Source organism: Salmo trutta, chromosome 4, assembly GCF_901001165.1.
Source record: "Salmo trutta chromosome 4, fSalTru1.1, whole genome shotgun sequence".
NCBI lineage: Eukaryota > Metazoa > Chordata > Actinopteri > Salmoniformes > Salmonidae > Salmo > Salmo trutta.
Window position 1 is genome coordinate 38,659,100 of NC_042960.1, and position 21,492 is coordinate 38,680,591.

The 21,492-nt window shown below is 43.1% G+C and overlaps 1 protein-coding gene across 3 annotated transcripts; it reads left to right on the plus strand.

The window, feature by feature from the left end:
- Positions 1–638: 638 nt before the first annotated feature.
- Positions 639–17,187, plus strand: LOC115192324 (zinc finger protein 648-like). Of its 3 annotated transcripts, XM_029750695.1 has the most exons (3): positions 639–742; positions 2,725–2,779; positions 15,182–17,187. In XM_029750695.1, the coding sequence occupies exon 3, from the start codon at positions 15,242–15,244 to the stop codon at positions 16,856–16,858; it is 1,617 nt and encodes a 538-aa protein (XP_029606555.1). In that variant the 5' UTR covers positions 639–742; positions 2,725–2,779; positions 15,182–15,241; the 3' UTR covers positions 16,859–17,187. The 3 variants fall into 3 exon arrangements, with proteins under 3 accessions (XP_029606555.1, XP_029606554.1, XP_029606556.1); XM_029750694.1 differs by lacking the exon at positions 2,725–2,779 and having other exon boundaries at positions 640–742; XM_029750696.1 differs by lacking the exon at positions 639–742 and having other exon boundaries at positions 2,654–2,779.
- The last annotated feature ends 4,305 nt before the right edge of the window (positions 17,188–21,492 follow it).

Consider the following 21,492-nt stretch of genomic DNA (forward strand, 5'->3'; position numbering starts at 1 on the left):
AATCTTTGCCTTCACACAGCCTGTCAACACCCTCTGCTCTGTGATGTCCATGCCGTCCTGAATCCAGCAGTCTGAAACTAGAAAACAGCCTACCACATGGTCCTAAAGCACACTGGAGCCGGGTGTCACGACTTCCGCCGAAGTTGGTTCCTCTCCTTGTTTGGCGGTCGGCGTCGGCGGTCTTCTAGCCATCATTGATCCACTTTTTATTTTCCATTTGTTTTGTCTTGTCTTCCCACACACCTGGTTTCAATTCCATCATTACATGTTGTGTAATGTAAGTGCTTGTGCACGTTATTCTGGTGTGCAACGGATTTTGTACCCATTTATTGACTGTTCTGTTTCTGGTGGTTTTTATTATTAAACTGCGCCGTTGTGAACAGTTTTTGCTCTCCTGTACCTGACTCCTCTGCTGCCAGTATGCACCCCTTACACCGGGTTTTGTATAACAGTGCAATGATAGAACTTGAAGGACAAAAATGCAATTTCAGAATGTGGGTGTGGCTCATGTCCCAAACCGGTCCCCAGTGAAAGTTGTACCCCTGGGCCTGGCATACAGATAGTGAAATGGGTGCATGATTTAATATTAGTGTAGGGTGCACAAACTGTCCTCACATTATGGTTCATTTTCAGTAGCCCCGCCCAGTCCGAGTTTGGCATGTCTTAAATTACTATATGGTTCGCACGCTGAGAGGAGTATGCTCATGGTTTGCTTGGGGGGAGATAGGGGAACGTTGTAGAGGTAAGTGGCAGAATGCAGCCTATGAATGAATGACTAAGCTTTCTAGTGAGAAAGAGATGCGCATGTATTCTGACAGTTTATGATAGACAGGCTATAGGCGCCGAGCCTCTTATTGAATAGGCATCTTATTATAGTGATTTTTAGGATCATCAGGCATTTGACTGCTGTCATGATAGTCGTTTATTTTAGTGGCGTGTAAGCAAACATTATTATTGCGAAATATTAGATACAGAATACATTTTAGGCTACGATGGAGTAAAATCAGATGAAACATTTCGATAAACATGCATTATATAGTCTGTGTTATAAAGTTTGTCATAAAGTTTGTCGCGGGGTTTCACCACAAACTAAGAGTTGGGCAACCTGTTGGTTAGACCCGATGCAAAGTTCCTATGTTGTCCGTTTGTATTGACGAAAACCATACGACACCTGTCTGTCGCGAATGTTGAATGAAATTCCTTTTGAACCTACTCTGCCGATTGTCAGCCGTTCGTAAATTCACTCTGTCCATCTACTCCTATATCAGAGCATTGAATGTGCCAGAGCGCAGAATAACTGATGAATTTACCAACGTGCATTACCGGTAGAATCTGACCGGTGTCAGTGGCCTGAAGGTCTGCAAAAAAAATAAACGTTATTAAATTATTGCCAGCAGCACAGTTAGTCACGAACGTTCTAGATAACATCAAAACAGCCTTACCAACTCTGCTAGAGCGAGTGAAATGGTCAGAGTTAAGTTCTCTCATTTGTGTCTGGAAGTAGGTACTGAAACAAGCTAGCCAACTTTAGCCAGTTAGCTTGGGTGCTTGACTGTTGTTGTGAGGTCAGAACGCTCGAATCAACCCTACTCCTCGACCAGTGCGTCCAGTGTGCGCTCTGAATATACGAACAGACAATCTGATAACGCTCTGAATGTAACGCTCTGAATTTACAAACGACCCAGAGCACTCTCTGACACACTGGAGGCAATTTACGAATGCAGACACCGCTGGAATGCGGTTTTGAAATTATAAACTGGGTGGTTCGAGCCTTTACCATGGCACTTTGAGATGTATTTTAAACTGCAAAACCCTTACGCACCACTGCACTTTGTATACCAGGGTTGGCTGGCCTTCTCTAGTCACTCGTAGGCTCAGTCACTGGTATACTTTTATTTACAAAGCCATTTTGGGTTTACTACCTTTTTATTTGGGCATTTTTATTGTTCAGAAATGTGGTGGGTACTCTCTTCGTTCGCTGGACTTTATCCTGCTAACTGTTCCAAATGTCCGAACTGAATTTGGTAAAACGGCTTTTATGTACTCTGCACCATCATCTCGGAAGGCCTTACAAAATACTTTTAAACTGGAAGAACTTGTCCCGATTGGTATTTTTAAATCACTGATGAATGATCTTGAGACTGATTCATTGACCCGTCAATGTTTTTAATTTTCTGTTTTTGATTTTGTTATACTCTTGTGAATTCTATGGTTTTTACTAGATTACTTGTAGTTTTTCATGTTGTTTGTCTGTAATTTTTGTAATGACTTGGTGCTGCCTATCTTGGCCAGGATACTCTTGAAAAAGAGATTTTAAATCTCAATGAGCCCTTCCTGGTTAAATAAAGGTTAAATATATACATATATTTTAAATACCACTGGTATGACAAAACATGTATTTTTACTGCTCTAATAACATTGGTAACCAGTTTATAATAGCAATAAGGCACCTCAGGGGTTTGTGGAATATGGCCAAAATACCATGGCTAAGGGCTGTATCCAGGCACTCCACATTGCGTCGTGGTTAAGAACAGCCCTTAGCCGTGTTATATTGGCCATATACCACACCCCGTCCTGCCTTGTTGCTTAATTATAAACTGGGTGGTTGGAGCCATGAATGCTGATTGGCTGACAGCCATGGTATATCAGACCGTATACCATGGGTATGGCAAAACATTTCTTATTACTGCTCTAATAACTTGTGGGGATCGTTTTTTTCGACAGAGAGGAAGAGAGTATGCTGCTGACCCACGTTTGGAAGTCTGTTTATTAATATCAGGTGCGTCATTTCAGCTAAATTTAGGGTATGGCAAAGTGACAACCCCCCCTCTTTGAATAGGCTACGTAAGGTTGAGTCTCCCATCTGCATTCCCATGTTATTTCCAACAATTGGGATTTGAAGGTCTAGGTTAGAAGGCCAATTCCCACTATGACAATGCTATAATTGGATGTAGAATATTTTGAGGTTTTCAGAGATCTGTTCATTTTGTTTCTGTTGACCATATTTTTTGCATTAGAGGATTTTTATGTGGTAATTTTAGGACGCTAGTGAGTGCTGTGTGTTAAGACATATTTTGGTAGGGTATTTCTATAACTCAGGTCTAACTCATTATAATAGCCTTTTTTTCTTCTTCTAAAATACATGTAGATATCCTTTGGGCCTACAGAATTAGCCAATACAGCCTGAGATTGGTTTGGATGCGGGTTTGATTGTCACGTCCTGGCCAGTATAAGGGTTAATTAGTATTGTAGTTTGGTCAGGACGTGGCAGAGGCTATTTGTTTTATGTGGTTCAGGGTGGTGTGTTTGTTGAAGGGGCATTTGATTTAAGTATTCCGGGGTTTTTGGGCACTGTTTGGTTTTCATGTATTCTATGTTTAGTCTAGTGTGTGTGGTTCTATGTTGAGTTAATTGGGGTTGGACTTCCAATTGAAGGCAGCTGTTTGGTGTTGCCTTTGATTGGAAGTCCTATATTAGTTGGGTGTGTTTGTCTTGTATTTTGTGGGAGATTGTTCTGTGTTTAGCCTTGTGCCTTACCAGACTGTTTTTTGTTGATCGTTCGTTCTTTGTTATTTTGGTGTTCATTTTGTATTTATTAAAAAAGCAAGATGAGCATACACATACCTGCTGCGTTTTGGTCCTCCTTCACCGACGACAACCGTGACATTGATAAACGTCATCCATGACACGATTGTAGCCTACCATCCGGATAGATAATAAAAGATGCATACTTGAAGACAGAAGTTGTCCTGATATTTTTCATACCTATCCATGCCATTCACAATCAATAAATCAGAAGCCTTTCAACATTAGGCTACAATATTTTCTGCAGATTGTCTATGGCTATCAGTCTACTGCACATACACACACAGCATGAGCAGATTAACTTGGTCAAACATATTAATGCGACATCATCCTCTGAGAAAATAGAAAGTTTGTTTGAGATGCAAGTTTGAGGTGGGGTTTTTGAAGTGTTTTTTTCTCCAATTTATACCACAAATATGAGTATAGGACAAGTCAACAACATCTTCGTCAAGCTACCTGTACCCGAATACCTGTCATAAGCGTCGTATTGAATAGACCAAGGTGCAGCGTGGCTAGTGCTCATTCTTGATTCTTTAATGAAGAACACTTTACAAAAATAACAAAACGACAACAACTAAACGGAAAATAACCACCCACAAACCCCAAAGGAAAACAGGCTGCCTAAGTATGGCTTCCAATCAGAGACCACGAAAGACACCTGCCTCTGATTGGAAACCATACTCGGCCAAACATGGAAAACGAAACATAGAAATAGAAAACTAGAACAAATTCCCCTAGAACCAAAAAAAAACAACACACACAAAACAACCCCCCTGCCACGCCCTGACCATTCTACTATGGCAAATTACCCTTTTTACTGATCAGGACGTGACAATACCGGAGATCTGACCTGGGGTCCGACCAGGTCAGATCCCACATTATGTATTTAACCGTTGGATCCAGGGTCGAATCCCATTCAATGGCCAGGGGCCTCGGATCTGTCTGAAAATATTTGAAATACCGTCCGCATCCAAAATTATATTTGAAGAGTTTGGTTCCTAGACAACATAAATGCAAATTCCACACATTTCTGTTTTATTCTCTTAACCCCCTAGAGTCAAACCATTAGGAGGTGATAACTAGTAACCTAATATGGACTTGTTTTTGTCACAATTTCTTGCACATTTATTAATGATTTATTATGACTTAAAACCTGTTTATATTCAAATGTGATATTGCATTTTTACACCGGTTGTAATTCCTTGGTCACTTGTAGGCCTACACCAATCAATCAATCAATCAATCAATCAATCAAATCGGCAGTTGTCACAAAGTGCTTATACAGAAACCGAGCATAAAACCAAAGAGAGCATGCAATGCAGATGTAGAAGCACAGTGGCTAGGAAGAACTCCCTAGAAAGGCTGGAACCTAGAAAAAAATCTAGAGAGGAACCAGGCTCTGATGGGGGGCCAGTCCTCTTCTGGTTGTGCCGGGTGGAGATTATAAGAATACATGGCCATTAAGTACAAAAGCTGAAGAACATACACACATCCAGGTACTTTCCGCAGGTGCTGGAGTTGTAGGCAAACTCATGGAAAACAGAAAGGAAAATGCTGCACACTGCTGCTCATGCTCCCAGGTGATATTTATTTACAACAACGTTTCGACCCTTAGGTTTTCATCTGGCATCCATATCCCAGGTGGGGGTGGAAGGTCCTATATATAGGGGCATTACTCCGTGACATCACTTCCTGAAACAGGAGGTAAACATAGTTTCACACTATTAACATTCAATGTATCAAAATATATGATCACACAAAGAGGATGTGATCACTATTTGCAGTAATATACATGCACATACAATATTCAATTAGGATTAAATAAAACACAATTTAGACATATTGAAACTATAAAAACGGTTTCAAGTCAAACTCCTCATTAAGGCCAAGAGGAGACAGTGTTTTGGGCCTGTGGATCCAGAAAGATTCCCTTTGAAGATGTTTCCTCTCAATGTCCCCTCCCCTGCGTGACATCTTGACCATTTCTATTCCAATGTATCTCAGAGAACTAATAAGATGTCCAGCTTGTACAAAATGAGCAGAAACCTGATTTTATTTTGTCTCACCTGTCCGTATATTGCTGCGGTGCTCACTGATCCGTGTCTTAAGGCTTCTACGAGTTTCCCTAGGTAAGACAACAAGGACATGCAGGTAATCAGGCCCTTGATCTTAAATCTTTGTCCTGTGAGGGGGTGGGTAAATGAGTGGTATTTGTACGTAAAGCTGCTTTGAGCACATTGGCCACATTTGTAATTACCCTCCGGAACATTGTGCAAAAAAGTTTCCCTTTTCTCTGGTGGGTAATCAGATTTAACCACAATATCTCTCATGTTTGAAAAAAAAAAAACACGTGGGGGATATTTAAAAATGGGTTTCAATTGTGGGTCAGTATCAGTAATGTAACAGTGCTTCCTGATAATGTCCTTAAATGCCTTCCCCAATGGTGAGTATTGGGTAAAGCATGATTGGACATGCTCTGCTTTTTCTTTGACTTTTGGTTGTAGGCTTTCCAACTGTGTTAGTCCTTCAAAACAATCATTGGCATGTTTTACCCAACTGTCTTTGTACCCCGTTTCCTTAAACCTTTGTGTGAGGTCCGTGGTCTGTTTCTGATAAGAAGCATCAGAGCTGCATATTCTTCTGATACGACTGAATTGACTTATAGGGAGACTTTTAATAAGTGGACGTGGATGAAAGCTGTCACCTCTAAGGAGGGTGTTCCTGTCCGTAGGTTTCCTATAGAGATCTGTAGAGAGGGAGGTTTTGTCCTTTAATAACCATCACATCAAGAAAACTGATTTGTGATAGGTCATAGTTAATGGTGAAGTGAAGGTGTTCTTTCATAGAGTTAAGATAAGCATGGAATTCCAAAAGTTCTTCCTGGGTGCCTGTATAGATCACGAAAATGTCATCCAAATATCTCAGAATTAGGAGAATATTGGAGAGAAAAGGGTTAAGGTCTGGATTCAGCACTACCTGTTTTTCAAACATTCCTACATGGCCATTAAGGCCAAATAGTTCTTCAAGATGTTCAAACATTCATAGAAGACGAGCAGGGTCAAATAATAATCACAGTGGTGGTAGATGGTCAACACCTTGGGAGTTAATGTCAGTTAGCTTTTCATAGCCGAGCATTCAAAGTTACCCTGGACAGGGACAACCAGACAGGATATGACCTGCACAGCCCCCACACCATTAAAGGGATATCAACAGGCCACTAACTTACTACCCTGAGACAAGGCTGAGGATATTTAAAAAACATTTTTTTTAAATTTAACTAGGCAATTCAGTTTAAGAACAAATTCTTATTTACAATGATAGCCTAAGAACAGTGGGTTAACTGACCTTGTCAGCTCGGGGATTCGATCGAGCAACCTTTTGGTTACTGGCCCAACGCTCTAACCACTAGGCTACCTGTCGCCCCTAGTCCACAAAGATCACCCCACCGCATGAGCCCGAGGCCAGGAAGGAAGGAAGAGCGTGAGCAAGCCAGTGATTCAGCCCCGTAGTATGGTCAGAGGCAGAGAATTCCAGTGGAGATAGGGGATCCGACACGCTGAGACAGCAAGGGTGGTTCGTCACTCCAGTGCCTTGCCGTTCACCGTCGCACCCCTGGACCAGACTACACCTAACCATAGCACCTACTGAAGAGCTTAATCTTCAGTAAAGACTTAAAGGTTGAGACAGAGTCTGCGTCTCTCACATGGATCGGCAGACCATTCCATAAAAATTGAACTCTATAGTTGAAAACCCTGCCTCCAGCTGTTTGCTTAGAAATTCTAGGAACAATACGGAGGCCTGCTTCTTGTGACAGTAGCTTACGTGTAGGTATGTACAGCATAACCAAATCGGCGAGATAGGTAGCAAGTCCATGTAATGCTTTGTAGGTTAGCAGAAAAACCTTGAAATCAGCCTTAGCCTTAAAAGGAAGCCAGTGTAGAGAGGCTAGCACTGGGTAATGTGATCACATTGTTTGGTTCTAGTCAAGATTTTAGCAGCCGTATTTAGCACCAGCTGAAGTTTATTTATTGCCTTTTCCGGGTACCTGGAGAGTAGAGCATTGCAGCAGTCTAACCTTAAAGTGACAAAAGCATGGATTCGCTTTTCTGCATCAAATGTGGACAAAAAGTTAGTTTTTTGCAATGTTACGAAGATTAAATAAGTTTGCTCTTGAAATATTTTGGGTATGTTTTTGATATGTCGAAGGAGAGATCAGGGATTCGAGTAACGCCAAGGTCCTTCGCAGTTTTATTTGAGACGACAGTACAACCATCAAGATTCATTTTTAGATCTGACAGCAGATCTATTTGTTTCTTGGGACCTAGAACTGGCATGTCTGTTTTGTCTGAGTTTAAAAGTAAAAGATTTTCTGCCATCCACTTCCTTATGTCTGAGCCACAGGCTTCCAGGGTAGGCAGTTTTGGGGCTTCACTATGTTTCATTGTAATGTACAGCTGTGTGTCGTCTGCATAGCATTGAATGTTGACATTGTTTTTCCCGAATGACTATCAGGTTGGAAAAATAGGCTGATTGGGCAGCAGTGAGGGCTTTTCGATAGTGAACGCTACTGTCTTTCCAAGCTAGTCAGAAGACTTCCAATTTGGTGGAGCACCATTTCCGTTCCAATTTTCTGGAAGCTTGCTACAGGGCTCAGGTATTTTTTTGTATACTAGCCTCTCTGGCGCAGGTGGGACGAATTCGTCCCACCTACGTAACAGCCACCTGAATCCAGTGGCGCGATTTTTGAATTGTTTGAAATACTATTACTTAAATTTCTCAAACATATGACTATTTTACAGCTATTTAAAGACAAGACTCTCCTTAATCTAACCACACTGTCCGATTTCAAAAAGGCTTTACAACGAAAGCAAAACATTAGATTATGTCAGGAGAGTGCCCAGCCAGAAATAATCAGACACCCATTTTTCAAGCTAGCATAGAATGTCACAAAAACCTAAACCACAGCTAAATGCAGCACTAACATTTTATGATCTTCATCAGATGACACACCTAGGACATTATGTTATACAATACATGCATGTCTGTTCAATCAAGTTCATATTTATATAAAAAAACAGCTTTTTACATTAGCATGTGACGTTCAGAAAAAGCATACCCCCGCAAACTTCCGGGGAATTTACTAACAGTTTGCTAAATTACTCACGATAAACGTTCACAAAAAGCATAACAATTATTTTAAGAATTATAGATACATTACTCCTCTATGCACTCGATATGTCCGATTTTAAAATAGCTTTTCGGATGAAGCACATTTTGCAATATTCTAAGTACATAGCCCAGCCATCACGGGCTAGCTATTTAGACACCCAGCAAGATTAGCCTTCACCAAAATCACATTTCCTATAAGAAAAATGTTATTACCTTTCCTGTTCTTCGTCAGAATGCACTCCCAGGACTTCTACTTCAATAACAAATGTAGGTTTGGTCCCAAATAATCCATCGTTATGTTCCATCAGCGACGTTTTGTTCTTGCGTTCTAGACACTATCCCAAAGGCAAATCACGGCCACGAGCATGGCGCATTACGTGACAAAAAAATTCTAAATATTCCATTACCGTACTTCGAAGCATGTCAACCGCTGTTTAAAACCAATTTTTATGCCATTTATCTCGTAGAAAAGCGATAATATTCCGACCGGGAATCTGCAATGAGCCTAAACAGCCGAATGAAATTTCTCCACGGGGGCGAACCGTGCACGCGCCTCATTCAATGACCCTCTGATCGGCCACTTGGCAAAGGCGATAATCTGTTTCAGCCAGAGGCCGCCTCGTCATCGTTCAGGTTTTTCCTGGGTTCTGAGAGCCTATTGGAGCCCTAGGAATTGTCACATTACAGCTAAGATCCTTACTCTTCAATAAACAGATGCAAGACGCACGACTCCTTGTCAGACAGGCCACTTCCTGCATGAAACCTTGTCAGGTTTTTGCCTGCCATAGGAGTTATGTTATACTCACAGACACCATTCAAACAGTTTTAGAAACTTTAGGGTGTTTTCTATCCAAACCTGAACAATAATATGCATATTCTAGCTTCTGAGTTGGTGTAGGAGGCAGTTAAAAATGGGCACATATTTTTTCCAAAATTCTCAATGCTGCCCCCTAGCCCCAACAGGCTAGGGAGATAGTTTCTTGTGACACATTTATTGTGTGTTTTTAGCAGTGCAAACGAATCTAGACAATGTGTCAACACTGAAAGATTGACTCTGTACCAGTACACATGTCAATAGCCCTGCTATTGTTACTGCTGCTCTTTAATTATTTGTTATTCTTATCTCTTACTTTTTTGTAGGTATTTTCTTAAAACTGCATTGTTGGTTAAGGGCTTGTAAGTAAGCATTTCACTGTACGGTATACACCTGTTGTATTCGGCACATGTGACAAATACAATTTGATTTGATTTGATAGAGTATTACGCAAGGTTAAGTTTAGGTCTTTGGTTAGGTTTACTCCGATGTCTTTGGGTAGGTGGAGGGAGTCTGGAAGGACATCTTGCAATCATTGGGTTGTCTGAGAATAAGTAGCGCAGTTTTTGATAATCCTTGGTTGGGGTCTAAACAGATAATTTTTTGTGATTGCAAACGTGATAAGATGGTGATCCACAATATCTATTCCACGGGACAAAACTACATCCAGATTATGATTGTGGCAATGTGTAATGTAGGTCCGGAGACATGTTGAATAAAACCCACTGAGTCAATGATGGCTCCAAAAGCTTTTTGGAGTGGGCCTGTGGGCTTCTCCTTGTGAATATTGAAGTCACCAAAAATGTGACTATTATCTGCGATGACTATGAGTTCCGATAGGAATTCAGGGAACTCAGTGAGGAATTCTGTATACGGCCCGGGAGGCCTGTAAACAGTGGCTATAAAAAGTGATTGGGTATGCTGCATAGATTGTATGACCAGAACCTCAAAATACTAAAACACCAGTTTTTTTTCATACATTCAAATTTGAGGTCAAATGTTAGCAACACCTCCGCAGGGATATGCTGGGGATATGGTCACTAGTGTAACCAGGAGGAGAAGCCTCCTTTAACTTTAATTCATCAGGCTTAAGCCATGTTTCAGTCAGGCCAATCACAACGAGTTTATGATCAGTGATTAGTTAATTGACTTTGACTGCCTTGGAAGTGAGGGATCCAACATTAAGTAGTCCTATTTTGAGATGTGAAGTTTTATCAGAATCTCTTTCAATCTCTTTCAAATGACAGGGATGGAGGTCTTTATTCCAGTGAGATTGATAAGGAAACGCCGCCATGTTTTGATTTTTCCAACCTAAAACGAGGCACAGACACCACCTGAAAAGTAGATGGCCACCATTTTAAAATCCCGTAACCAATTGTGCTATTGTGTGGCCACCATTTTAAAATCCCGTAACCAATTGTGCTATTGTGTATGTTTTTTCGTGTTATTTGTAACTTATTTTGTACTTAATGTTTCCACCACCATGTCTTATGACCGAAAAGAGCTTATTGATATCAGGGCTGCGATTACTCACCCCGTACTGGAGGAATTCTTCTTCTTCAACGAGTCGGACGGGAAGGATTTACTCCCGACAAGGTCCTCATCCCCGTCATTTGATATAGAGATATCGTGGACGGCGGTCCGTGTGCCTTGTAAGGACGGCGGTCCGTGTGCCTTGTAAGGATCCGTCACCCAAGAGGGTATTCTACCTTTACCATCGATCCTATTAGCCAACGTACAATCAATCAATAATAAAACAGACAAACTACGAGCACGTATATCCTACCAACGGGACATTAAAATCTGTAATATCTTATGTTTCACCGAGTCGTGGCTGAACAATGACATGATTAACATACAGCTTTTTCGGCAGGATAGAACAGTGGCCTCTGGTAAGACAGGGGGCGGTGGCCTATGTATATTTGTAAACAACAGCTAGTGCATGAAATCTAAAGAAGTCTTGAGGTTTTGCTTGGGAGATTATCTCATGATGAGTTGTAGACCACACTATTTACCAAGAGAGTTTACATCTATATTTTTCATAGCTGTTTATATACCACCTCAGACCGATGCTGGCACTAAGATTGCACTCAATGAGCTGTATACGGCCATAAGCAAACAGGAAAATGCTCATCCAGAGGCGGTGCTCCTAGTGGCCGGGGACTTTAATGCAGGGAAACTCAAATCAGTTGTACCTAATTTCTATCAGCATGTTAAGTCTGCAACCAGAGGGAAAGCAACTCTAGACCACCTTTACTCCACACACAGAGATTCGTACAAAACTCTCCCTCGCTCTCCATTTGGCAAATTTGACCATAATTCTATCCTCCTGATTCCTGCTTACAAGCAAAAACTAAAGCAGGAAGCACCAGCGACTCAGTCAATAAGAAAGTGGTCAGATGAAGCAGATGCTAAGCTACAAGACAGTTTTGCTAGCACAGACTGGAATATGTTCCGGGATTCTTCCGATGGCATTGAGGAGTACACCACATCAGTCACTGGCTTCATCAATAAGTGCATCGATGACGTCGTCCCCACAGTGACCGTACGTACATATCCCAACCAGAAGCCATGTATTACAGGCAACATCCGCATTGAACTAAAGGGTAGAGCTGCTGCTTTCAAGGAGCGGGACTCTAACCCGGATGCTTATAATCCTGCTATGCACTCCGACGAACCATCAAACAGGCAAAGCGTCAATACAGGGCTAAGATTGAATCCTACTACACCGGCTCCAACGCTCGTCGGATGTGGCAGGGCTTACAAGCTATTACGAACTACAAAGGGAAGCTCAGCCGCGAGCTGCCCAGTAACATGAGCCTACCAGACGAGTTAAATGTGTCATGGTTCCACCTGTCACCAGAGGGCGGCAGAGACCGTCCTAGAGACATTAACGACACTCAGGTGTGTCCTATTTACTGTGGTCCTTTGCAAAAGCTCGAATTGTGTACCGTGTTTGTTGTTTTTTCAAGTGTACTGTGATCCTGCGGCTACCGTTTCTCAGTAAAGTATTATGTTTATCCTTAACCACTGATTCCTCGTCTGGTCTCTTCTCTGCACCTGGGTCCAACCTTACTACGTCACAGCAAGCTTCTGCCCCAACATTGATCCAGCAGAGATCACCCAGATCCAGAATGCTTTAACCCACCAAGGAGCACTGCTGGGGCGGCAGCAAGAACAACTCTCCCAAATATCAGAGACCCTCCATGTCCCAAACCAGGAGGAGCCAATGCCCAAGTCTCATTGCCCAGTGCTACAGGGGTCGTCGTAATTCCTTCAGAGAATCCCAAGATTCCAGCCCCTGAGCTGTATGACGGTCACCCGAGAGGATGCAAGGGGTTCTTCACTCAGTGCTCTCTGGTGTTCGAGCTACAGTCCTCCTCATTCCAAACCTATCAGGGCCATGGTCGCCTGCATCATCTCTCTGCTCTTGGGCAAAGCCCTGGTGTGGGCAATGGCGTATTAGGAACAGCAGCCACCTTACTGCAGCTCCATATTAGCCTTCACTGCTGAGCTGTGACGAGTGTGCCGAGCAGCAACAACCACCCAGTCAGCGGACGAGAAACGGCAAGCCGACTGTTCAACCTCCGGCAAGGGGCCAGACCAGTGGCTGACTTCGCCATTGAGTTCCGCACCCTCACCGCCGAGAGTGGGTGGAATACTGAGTCACTTGTCACTGCTTTCCACCAGGGTCTGTCTATCTCAATCAAGGATGAACTGGCCAATCGGGAACTGGGAGAGGACCCTGAGTCCATGATAATGCTGGCCATCAGGGTTGACAACCGCATCCAAGAATGTGTGAGACAGCGCCTTTTTGACACCACCCCCGTATCCCGGTTTCCGGAGCACCCCAAGTCCCCCAAGCCCAGCATTGAGGAGCCCAGGCAGCTGGGACGCACACATCTGAGCCCACAAGAACGTGACATGCGCATGCGCGACGGCAACTGCCTCAATTGCGGAGGTCTCAGCCATCTCCATTCTACATGCCCAAAGTTGACGGGAAACACCGGGGCTCACCAGGACAAGGGGAGACCCTGACGAGCTGTCCAGTTACACCCCAGCTACCCGGTCACCATCTGACACTACCCGCAACCCTCCATTGGGACAATCGTTAGCACCACATTTAAGCCTTCGTGGACTCCGGGGCCGCAGATCATTTCATTGATCAAGACTTCGCCAGAGAATTACAAATCCCCTGCGTGAAATGTCCCATCTCTCTGCAGATTCAAGCCCTCGATGGACGCCCCATCAGTTCCTGCCAGGTGGAATATCAGACCAAGCCCATTCTACTGCAGGTTGGGGTGAACCATTCAGAGAGACTTAGTTTATTTTTGATCACTGCTCCCAAGAACCCCCTTATCCTAGGGTACTCATGGCTAGTGCTACATAACCCACTCTTCTCCTGGTCCACGGGACACCTACTAGACTGGGGTAAGAACTGCCAGACAAGATGCCTAAGACCCTTACCAAGAGCCTCGCCGGGTTCCCCGGCATCCATTGAAGACCAAGACTTTTCCGCTCTCCCTCCCGAGTACTTCGACCTCCGGGAGGCCTTCAGTAAGATGCAACCCGCCACCTCCCTCCTCATAGTCCATATGACTGCGCCATAGAACTCCAACTCCACACCTCCCCGGGGCCGTCTATTCTCCTTCTCAACCCCTGAAGCAGCAGTCATGGACAATTACATCCAGGAGTCGCTGGAGACCGGTTTTATTCGCTCCTCTATATCTCCAGCTGGTGCAGGCTTCTTCTTCGTGGGAAAGAAGGATGGAGGTCTGCGTCCCTGCATCGATTAGAGGGCTGAACAGGATTACAATTAAGAATCGTTACCCGCCTACCCCTGATGTCCGCCGCCTTGGAGTTGGCCCATGGGACCCAATTCTTCACCAAACTGGACCTCCGCAACGCTTACAATCTGGTGACAATCAGAGATTGCCAGACTCCAGCCACCCTAGTCATAGACTGTTCTCTCTGCTACAGCACGGTAAGCCGTACCGGGGTACCAAGTCTAGGTCCAAAAAGCTTCTTAACAGCTTCTACCCCCAAGCCATTCGACTCCTGAACAGCTAATCAAATTTGCATTGACCCCCCCACCCCAGATTTGATTTGATTTGATTTTGACACACTCACTCACTCATCCCTGTCGCATAGGGCAGCAACAAAGGCTCTCTATTTCTGTCTGTCTTTGGCCGTCTTCTCCACCGTGCCCCAGCTCTGGTGATGTTGTTGGAGCTCTGTCTCGATTATTTTTCGCCACAATGTCTTGGGCCTCCCCCTTTTACGTCTGCCCTCTGGATCCCCAACACACAACACAGGTTATTGGGATTCAGATGTTTCAGAGCCTGTAATGAGGCGCACACAAACTGCTTGTCTCTTCACCTTTGTATTGTGGCAGTTTTCCCAGGAGCACTAAAACTTTAATAAACCCTTCATAGATGCTTTAAAAGCATTAATAGATGTTTTATAACACTTACTAAACACACATTTTGCATGTGATGCACTCAATAACAATATTGTGAAAGCTTTGGAAATATAGCGTTATTGTTTGAAAAGTACATTTGTCTTCACTGTGATAAATAGAACACTGTATTTGTTTTTGTGTTTTTCTTCCAGGCACTGCCAAGAAGGTGAGCTCAACCTCAAACCACATTCACCACCTCTATAATATCCAATATGGCTGAAGGAATGCCTTCATGGACCTCCGACAGGTTTGTTGATAAAATGTACATTTCAAAGAGAAGTATCAGGAAACACGTAATGAACAAAATGCATTACGTTTCCCACGTGCCCTCAGAGAATGTAACAGTCAGCACTGCTTACAAAGTGGAAAGTGACTCTAACGCATCTGATAATGACGATACCGACTCCCTCTCAGGTAGTAGCTTCACTGGGATGATTTATTTAAACCCACAAACACCTACCTGGACTATAGCTGAGAAGTTTACTGAACTCAACTCTGGAGAAGACAAGAGACTGTCTACCTATCAGGACCTCTGTAGTCCTCCAGGTTCACCCACGGCCATTGAACATAATTTTCCCAATGGAAGAGTTTCTACTGGCGTGTATGGGGTCTACTCAGACTCGTCACAACAAGAGGAAGGCAACATCAAGAAGGTTTCTAAAAGGAGACTGCAGAGGAAAGTGTGTAGCGGGAATCCTTCCGATCTGAAGCTGCGTCTGGTGAGAGAGATCAGACCCAAACCCAACGAGGCTCTGTCTGATGTGTGTTGTGATGTGCATGAGATTTTTGATGTGTGTGGGAAAAAGGGAAATGGGAAGAGTGGAGTATCACTAGTAATTCCCCCTCCATTAAACAAGGCTGTGGCCATGATTGATGCCTGTGAGAAGAATAAGGTGCCTATAGTCTTTACTGCCATGAAGAAACGTGGAGTAGAGGGAGACACAGAGAACCGGCCCTATAAGTGCACTCACTGCAACTGGGCCTTTAAGAAGTCCAGCAATCTGCAGAGTCATCTGGATACTCATAGTGGCCTGAAGGCTCATGTGTGTGACCTATGCGGCAAGGCCTATTCCCACCAGGGCACGCTTCAGCAGCACAAGCGCCTGCACACCGGAGAGAGACCATACCACTGCCCCTTCTGTGACAAGACCTACATCTGGTCCTCCGATTACCGCAAGCACATCCGCACACACACCGGAGAGAAGCCATACGTGTGCGAGACCTGCGGCAAGGACTTTGTGCGCTCCTCAGACCTGCGGAAGCACGAGCGCAACATGCACACCAACAACAAACCCTTTCCATGTACGCAGTGCGGCAAGACCTTCAACAAGCCGCTGTCCCTGCTCCGCCACGAGCGAACCCATCTGGGCGAGCGGCCCTTCTGCTGTTCCGTTTGTGGGAAAGCCTTTGCCGTGGCCAGCCGCATGGCAGAGCACCAGATGGTGCACACCGGGGTGAGACCCTACACCTGCCTGTTCTGCTCCAAATCCTTCACCAAGTCCTCCAACCTGCTGGAGCACCAGGCCGTGCACAGCGGCATCCGCCCCCACAAATGCTCCCAGTGCAGGGTGGCGTTCGCCATGGTGTCTCGCTTGGTCCGTCACCAGTGCGTCCATACCGGAGAGAAGCCCTTCAACTGCACAGGCTGCAGCAGGTCCTTCAGCCGCACAGCTGCTCTGAAGCGCCACCAGGAGCAGACGTGTGCCGGGAGGATCTTTGTATGTGTGAAGTGTGACAAGGCTTTTCAGTGTGCCTCTCAGCTCACTGAGCACATGCTGAGCCATGACTCTACTGTTGCTGCTTCTGCTGTCAGAAACACACAAGACTGATTGATGCTATTGCTGTTTGAGAGCTACCCTCTCATATAGTACACACTGTTGGTTTAGTCAACCTTATTGATCTTTACATGCTAGGGCAACATCCTGCTAGTCTGCTAAACCTTAAGGATCCTCTGACAATGTTCTAAAATGCATTAAAAAATATATTATATTTATATTATATTTTTATATTATATTTTAATTGTTCTAATGTGAAGCCTGAGTTTGGCTGGAAAAAAAGTACAATTGTTTAGGCAGAAATTATATGTAGCAAATTTTGAAAAATGTGTTTTTGCATGTACATTGATTAATGAATTTTATGCTAGTCAAATATACAGTTGAAGTCGGAAGTTTACATACACCTTAGCCAAATATATTTAAAAATTCCCTGTTTTAGGTCAGTTAGGATCACCACTTTATTTTAAGAATGTGAAATGTCAGAATAATAGTAGAGAGAGTGATTTATTTCAACTTTTATTTAATCACATTCCCAGTGGGTCAGAAGTTTACATACACTGAATTAGTATTTGGTAGATTGCCTTTAAATTGTTTAACTTGTGTCAAACATTTTGGGTAGCCTTCCACAAGCTTCCCACAATAAGTTGGGTGAATTTTGGCCCATTCCTCCTGACAGAGCTGGTGTAACTGAGTCAGGTTTGTAGGCCTCTTTGCTCGCACATGCTTTTTCAGTTCTGCCCACAAATGTTCTATAGGATTGAGGTTAGGGCTTTGTGATGGCCACTCCAATACCTTGACTTTGTTGTCCTTAAGCCATTTTGCCACAACTTTGGAAGTATGCTTGGGGTCATTGTCCATTTGGAAGATCCCATTTGCAACCAAGCTTCCTGACTGATGTTGCTTCAATATATTCACATAATTTTCCTTCTCATGATGCCAACATGATGCTGCCACCCACATGCTTCGCGGTTGGGAAGGTGTTCTTCGGCTTGCAAGCGTTCCCCTTTTTCCTCCAAACATAACAATGGTCATTATAGCCAAACAGTTCTATTTTTGTTTCATCAGACCAGAGGACATTCCTCCAAAAAGTATCATCTTGGTCCCCATGTGCAGTTGAAAACTGTAGTCTGGCTTTTTTATGGCGGTTTTGGAGCAGTGGCTTCTTCCTTGCTGAGCGGCCTTTCAGGTTATGTTGATATAGAACTCGTTTTACTGTGGATATAGATACTTTTGTACCTATTTCCTCCAGCATCTTCACAAGGTCCTTTGCTGTTGTTCTGGGATTGATTTGCACTTTTCGCGCCAAAGTACGTTCATTTCTAGGAGACAGAACTCCTCTCCTTCCTGCTCGGTATGACCGCTGCGTGGTCCCATGGTGTTTATACTTGCGTACTATTGTTTGTACAGATGAACGTGGTACCTTCAGGCGTTTGGAAATTGCTCCCAAGGATGAACCAGACTTGTGGAGGTCTACAACTTTTTTCTGAGGTCTTGGCTGATTTCGTTTCATTTTCTCATGATGTCAAGCAAAGAGGCACTGAGTTTGAAGGTAGGCCTTGAAATACATCCACAGGTACACCTCCAATTGACTCAAATGATGTCAATTAGCCTATCAAAAGCTTCTAAAGCCATGACATCCTTTTCTGGAATTTTCTAAGCTGTTTAAAGGCACAGTCAATTTAGTGTGTGTAAACTTCTGGCCCACTGGAATTGTGATACATTCAAATAATCTGTCTGTAAACAATTGTTGGAAAAATGACTTGTGTCATTCACAAAGTAGATGTCCTAACCGACTTGCCAAAACTATAGTTTGTTAACAAGAAATGTGTGGAGTGGTTGAAAAACAAGTTTTAATGACTCCAACCTAAGTGTATGTAAACTTCCGACTTCATCTGTTACATGGATTTATTGCACCCGTTACTGAAATCGTTGTTCCAGTTTAGATGTTTATGGTAGTCTCAAATCATAGTCTTACCTAGCAGTCATTCATAGTGAAGGCTGCGGGTGGATACAAATGCCAAATGTTGGATATCCCCACTCTGCCTGGATTCCTATAGCAATTACACATCACTTTGCAAGCCAGTATAATGTGACTTGGAGGCCTGGTGTTACCTGTAAACTATGAGCTTTAGGCCACTGAAATACGTATTGTCTTAAAGAATATAACTTTAATGACTACATGTTCACTTATGATCTTACTTGGTGAAGGCCACAGGACTGAAAACAAGTGAATGCAACAACCGTGTCTCTGTCACTAGCAAACAAAGTCATGGGTGGTACTGGTAACTCTAAAATTGACTCAAAAGGCCCTCTGGGAATTATGCAAATAAGGCTTAAAACCCTACAGCAGGGCCGAAAGATTTCTGGTTTTGAAATTTTGTATGGTTCTTCAGAGAACCATCTCCTTTATGGATCTTCAGAGACTCTAAAATCGTTCCCCTATGGCATTGCTCTCAATTACCTTATTTGGTTCAAATTTACGCCTCTATTTTTAAGAGTGTAGGTACGCGAAGGCTAATCTGTAGGGGAGTGACTATACACAAGAGCACATCTGAGACGCACACCTACAGATGTAGATACTTAATTTGATCACCCTGTTGCAGTGCAGGAAATGTAAAACTTGTAAAGTATTTGAGGTTTAAAAAGGCTTCTGAAGTTTGTAATTTCCACTTAGAAATGTTCCATAACGAAAGATTTATCAACCCCTACAAAAATGTCTGTTAATTCTAATTCACATTTCCTGTTGCTGCAGGATTATTGTCCTGCTGTAGCAAACTGTCTCAAATGAAGATCCTGCATCTGTGTACATCCAAAATGGCACCCTATTCCTTATACAGCTTACTACTTTTGACCACAACCCTATGGTTCCTGGGAATAGGGTGCCATTTGGGATGCACCTATAATGTATGAAGTGGAGATCAGTCCCGGGGGTGCAGTTCTAAGGTTAGCTAATCATATGGTAACAATCTGAATCTTTGAAAGTACAGTATTTTCACATTATTTATTGAATTTGTGTTTGTTATAAAAATACAATTAAAAATCATAGTTTTTTTTACTTTTACCTGTGTGTTTTGGTGTTCTTTTGATGAACAGTTTAGACACCTGACTGTATTCCGGGGTTTTGGTTTAGTTCTATATTGTATATTTCTATGTCGATTCTAGGGTGTTTATTTCTATGTTTAGGTATTGGGATTTGGGCATTCAATTGGAGGCAGCTGTTTATCGTTGACTCTGATTGAAGGTCCTATAATTAGGAGTATGTTTGTTTTGGGAATTGTGGGAGGTTGTTCTTAGCACTGCTGTGTCTAGCCTGCAAGACTGTTAGTTCGGTTCTTGTTTTGTTTATTTAGTGTTCACTAATAAAGTTAAGATGAGCACTCGACCCACTGCGCCTTGGTCCATTCACTGCGACGAGCGTGACACATACCTTAACCACTGACTGCTACTCAGTCTACATCGTTATCACCATATTAGCTAACATCACAGTCAACAAACTAAAACTAATGCGTTAGACTTGCCGTGTTCAAAACAACTGGGAACTCGGAAATCTCTGGCTTCCAACTTCAGTGTGTTCAAGACAACTGGAAATTATCTCAGAATGGGGAAAAATAGTTTTAAACGGTCATCCAACTCGGAATTCCAAGCTGGAAACTCTGGCATCTTTCTAGAGCTCTCACTTTCCAACCTGAAGATCACGGACGTCCTGATTTCACCCCGTTCTTTTCCGAGTTACCAATGGTCTGGAAAGCACCATAAACCCAAAATCCAATCCATGTGTACAATCACGCAGTACAGTGTACAGCAAGCAGTTTAGCAGTTACACCGGCGGGCCCCGGTAGCAATAAATTAATAAAACCGAAAGCTTACCTTGACTTGGAAGAGTTGCAGTGTTGGATAGCCTTAGCCAGCTAGCTGACATGAATATCATTCCTCTCTGTTTGAGTCAGGTTGTTAAGTGAAAGGTAAACTAAGAAAAAAATACAAAAACATCTATTTCTCTCTGCTGCTTCTCTTTAATTTTTGAAGAAATTAATTTGTTCAAAACTGTTTAACAATTGTCTTTCTCTCACTTTGAGTCAACTATTCACCACACTTTATGCACTGCAGTGCTAGCTAGCTATAGCTTATACTTTCAGTGCTAGATTAATTATCTGATCCTTTGATGATTGGATGGACTACATGGCAGTTGGTGCAAGAGCTCTGTCCTCCACAAGTTGTCATAATTACTGTGTATGTCTATGGAAGGGGTGAGAACCATGAGCCTCCTAGGTTTTGTATTGAAGTCAATGTACCCAGAGGAGGATGTCCTCTGGCTACACCGGCTACATTGGTGCTACCCTAGAGGGTGCTGTTGAGGCTACTGTAGACTTTCGTTTCAAAACAGTGTGTTTTAATCAGTTATTTGGTGAAGTGGATATATTTTGTGTAGTTTTATCTAAAAAGGATAACTTTTTTAATGTGTCACCATTTACATTTTTTCCTGAAATTCACTGAGTAGGATGGTCCTACACTTCCTCCTCTGAGGAGCCAGCACTGGTGTCTTAAAATAAATACATGTTATTTTGAAAGAATAGCCATCAAATAATTTAGGATACAGGGAGGGACCAGAAACTGGTCACAATGCTGACACAGTGGACAAATAAGAGACACCTTTTAATGTGTAGGTGCATATCTGAAAATGTGGGCAC

What these genes read in the sequence shown, in the direction of transcription:
- LOC115192324 (XM_029750695.1), top strand. Translation starts at nt 15,242, where the DNA reads ATGGCTGAAGGAATGCCTTCATGGACCTCCGACAGGTTTGTTGATAAA.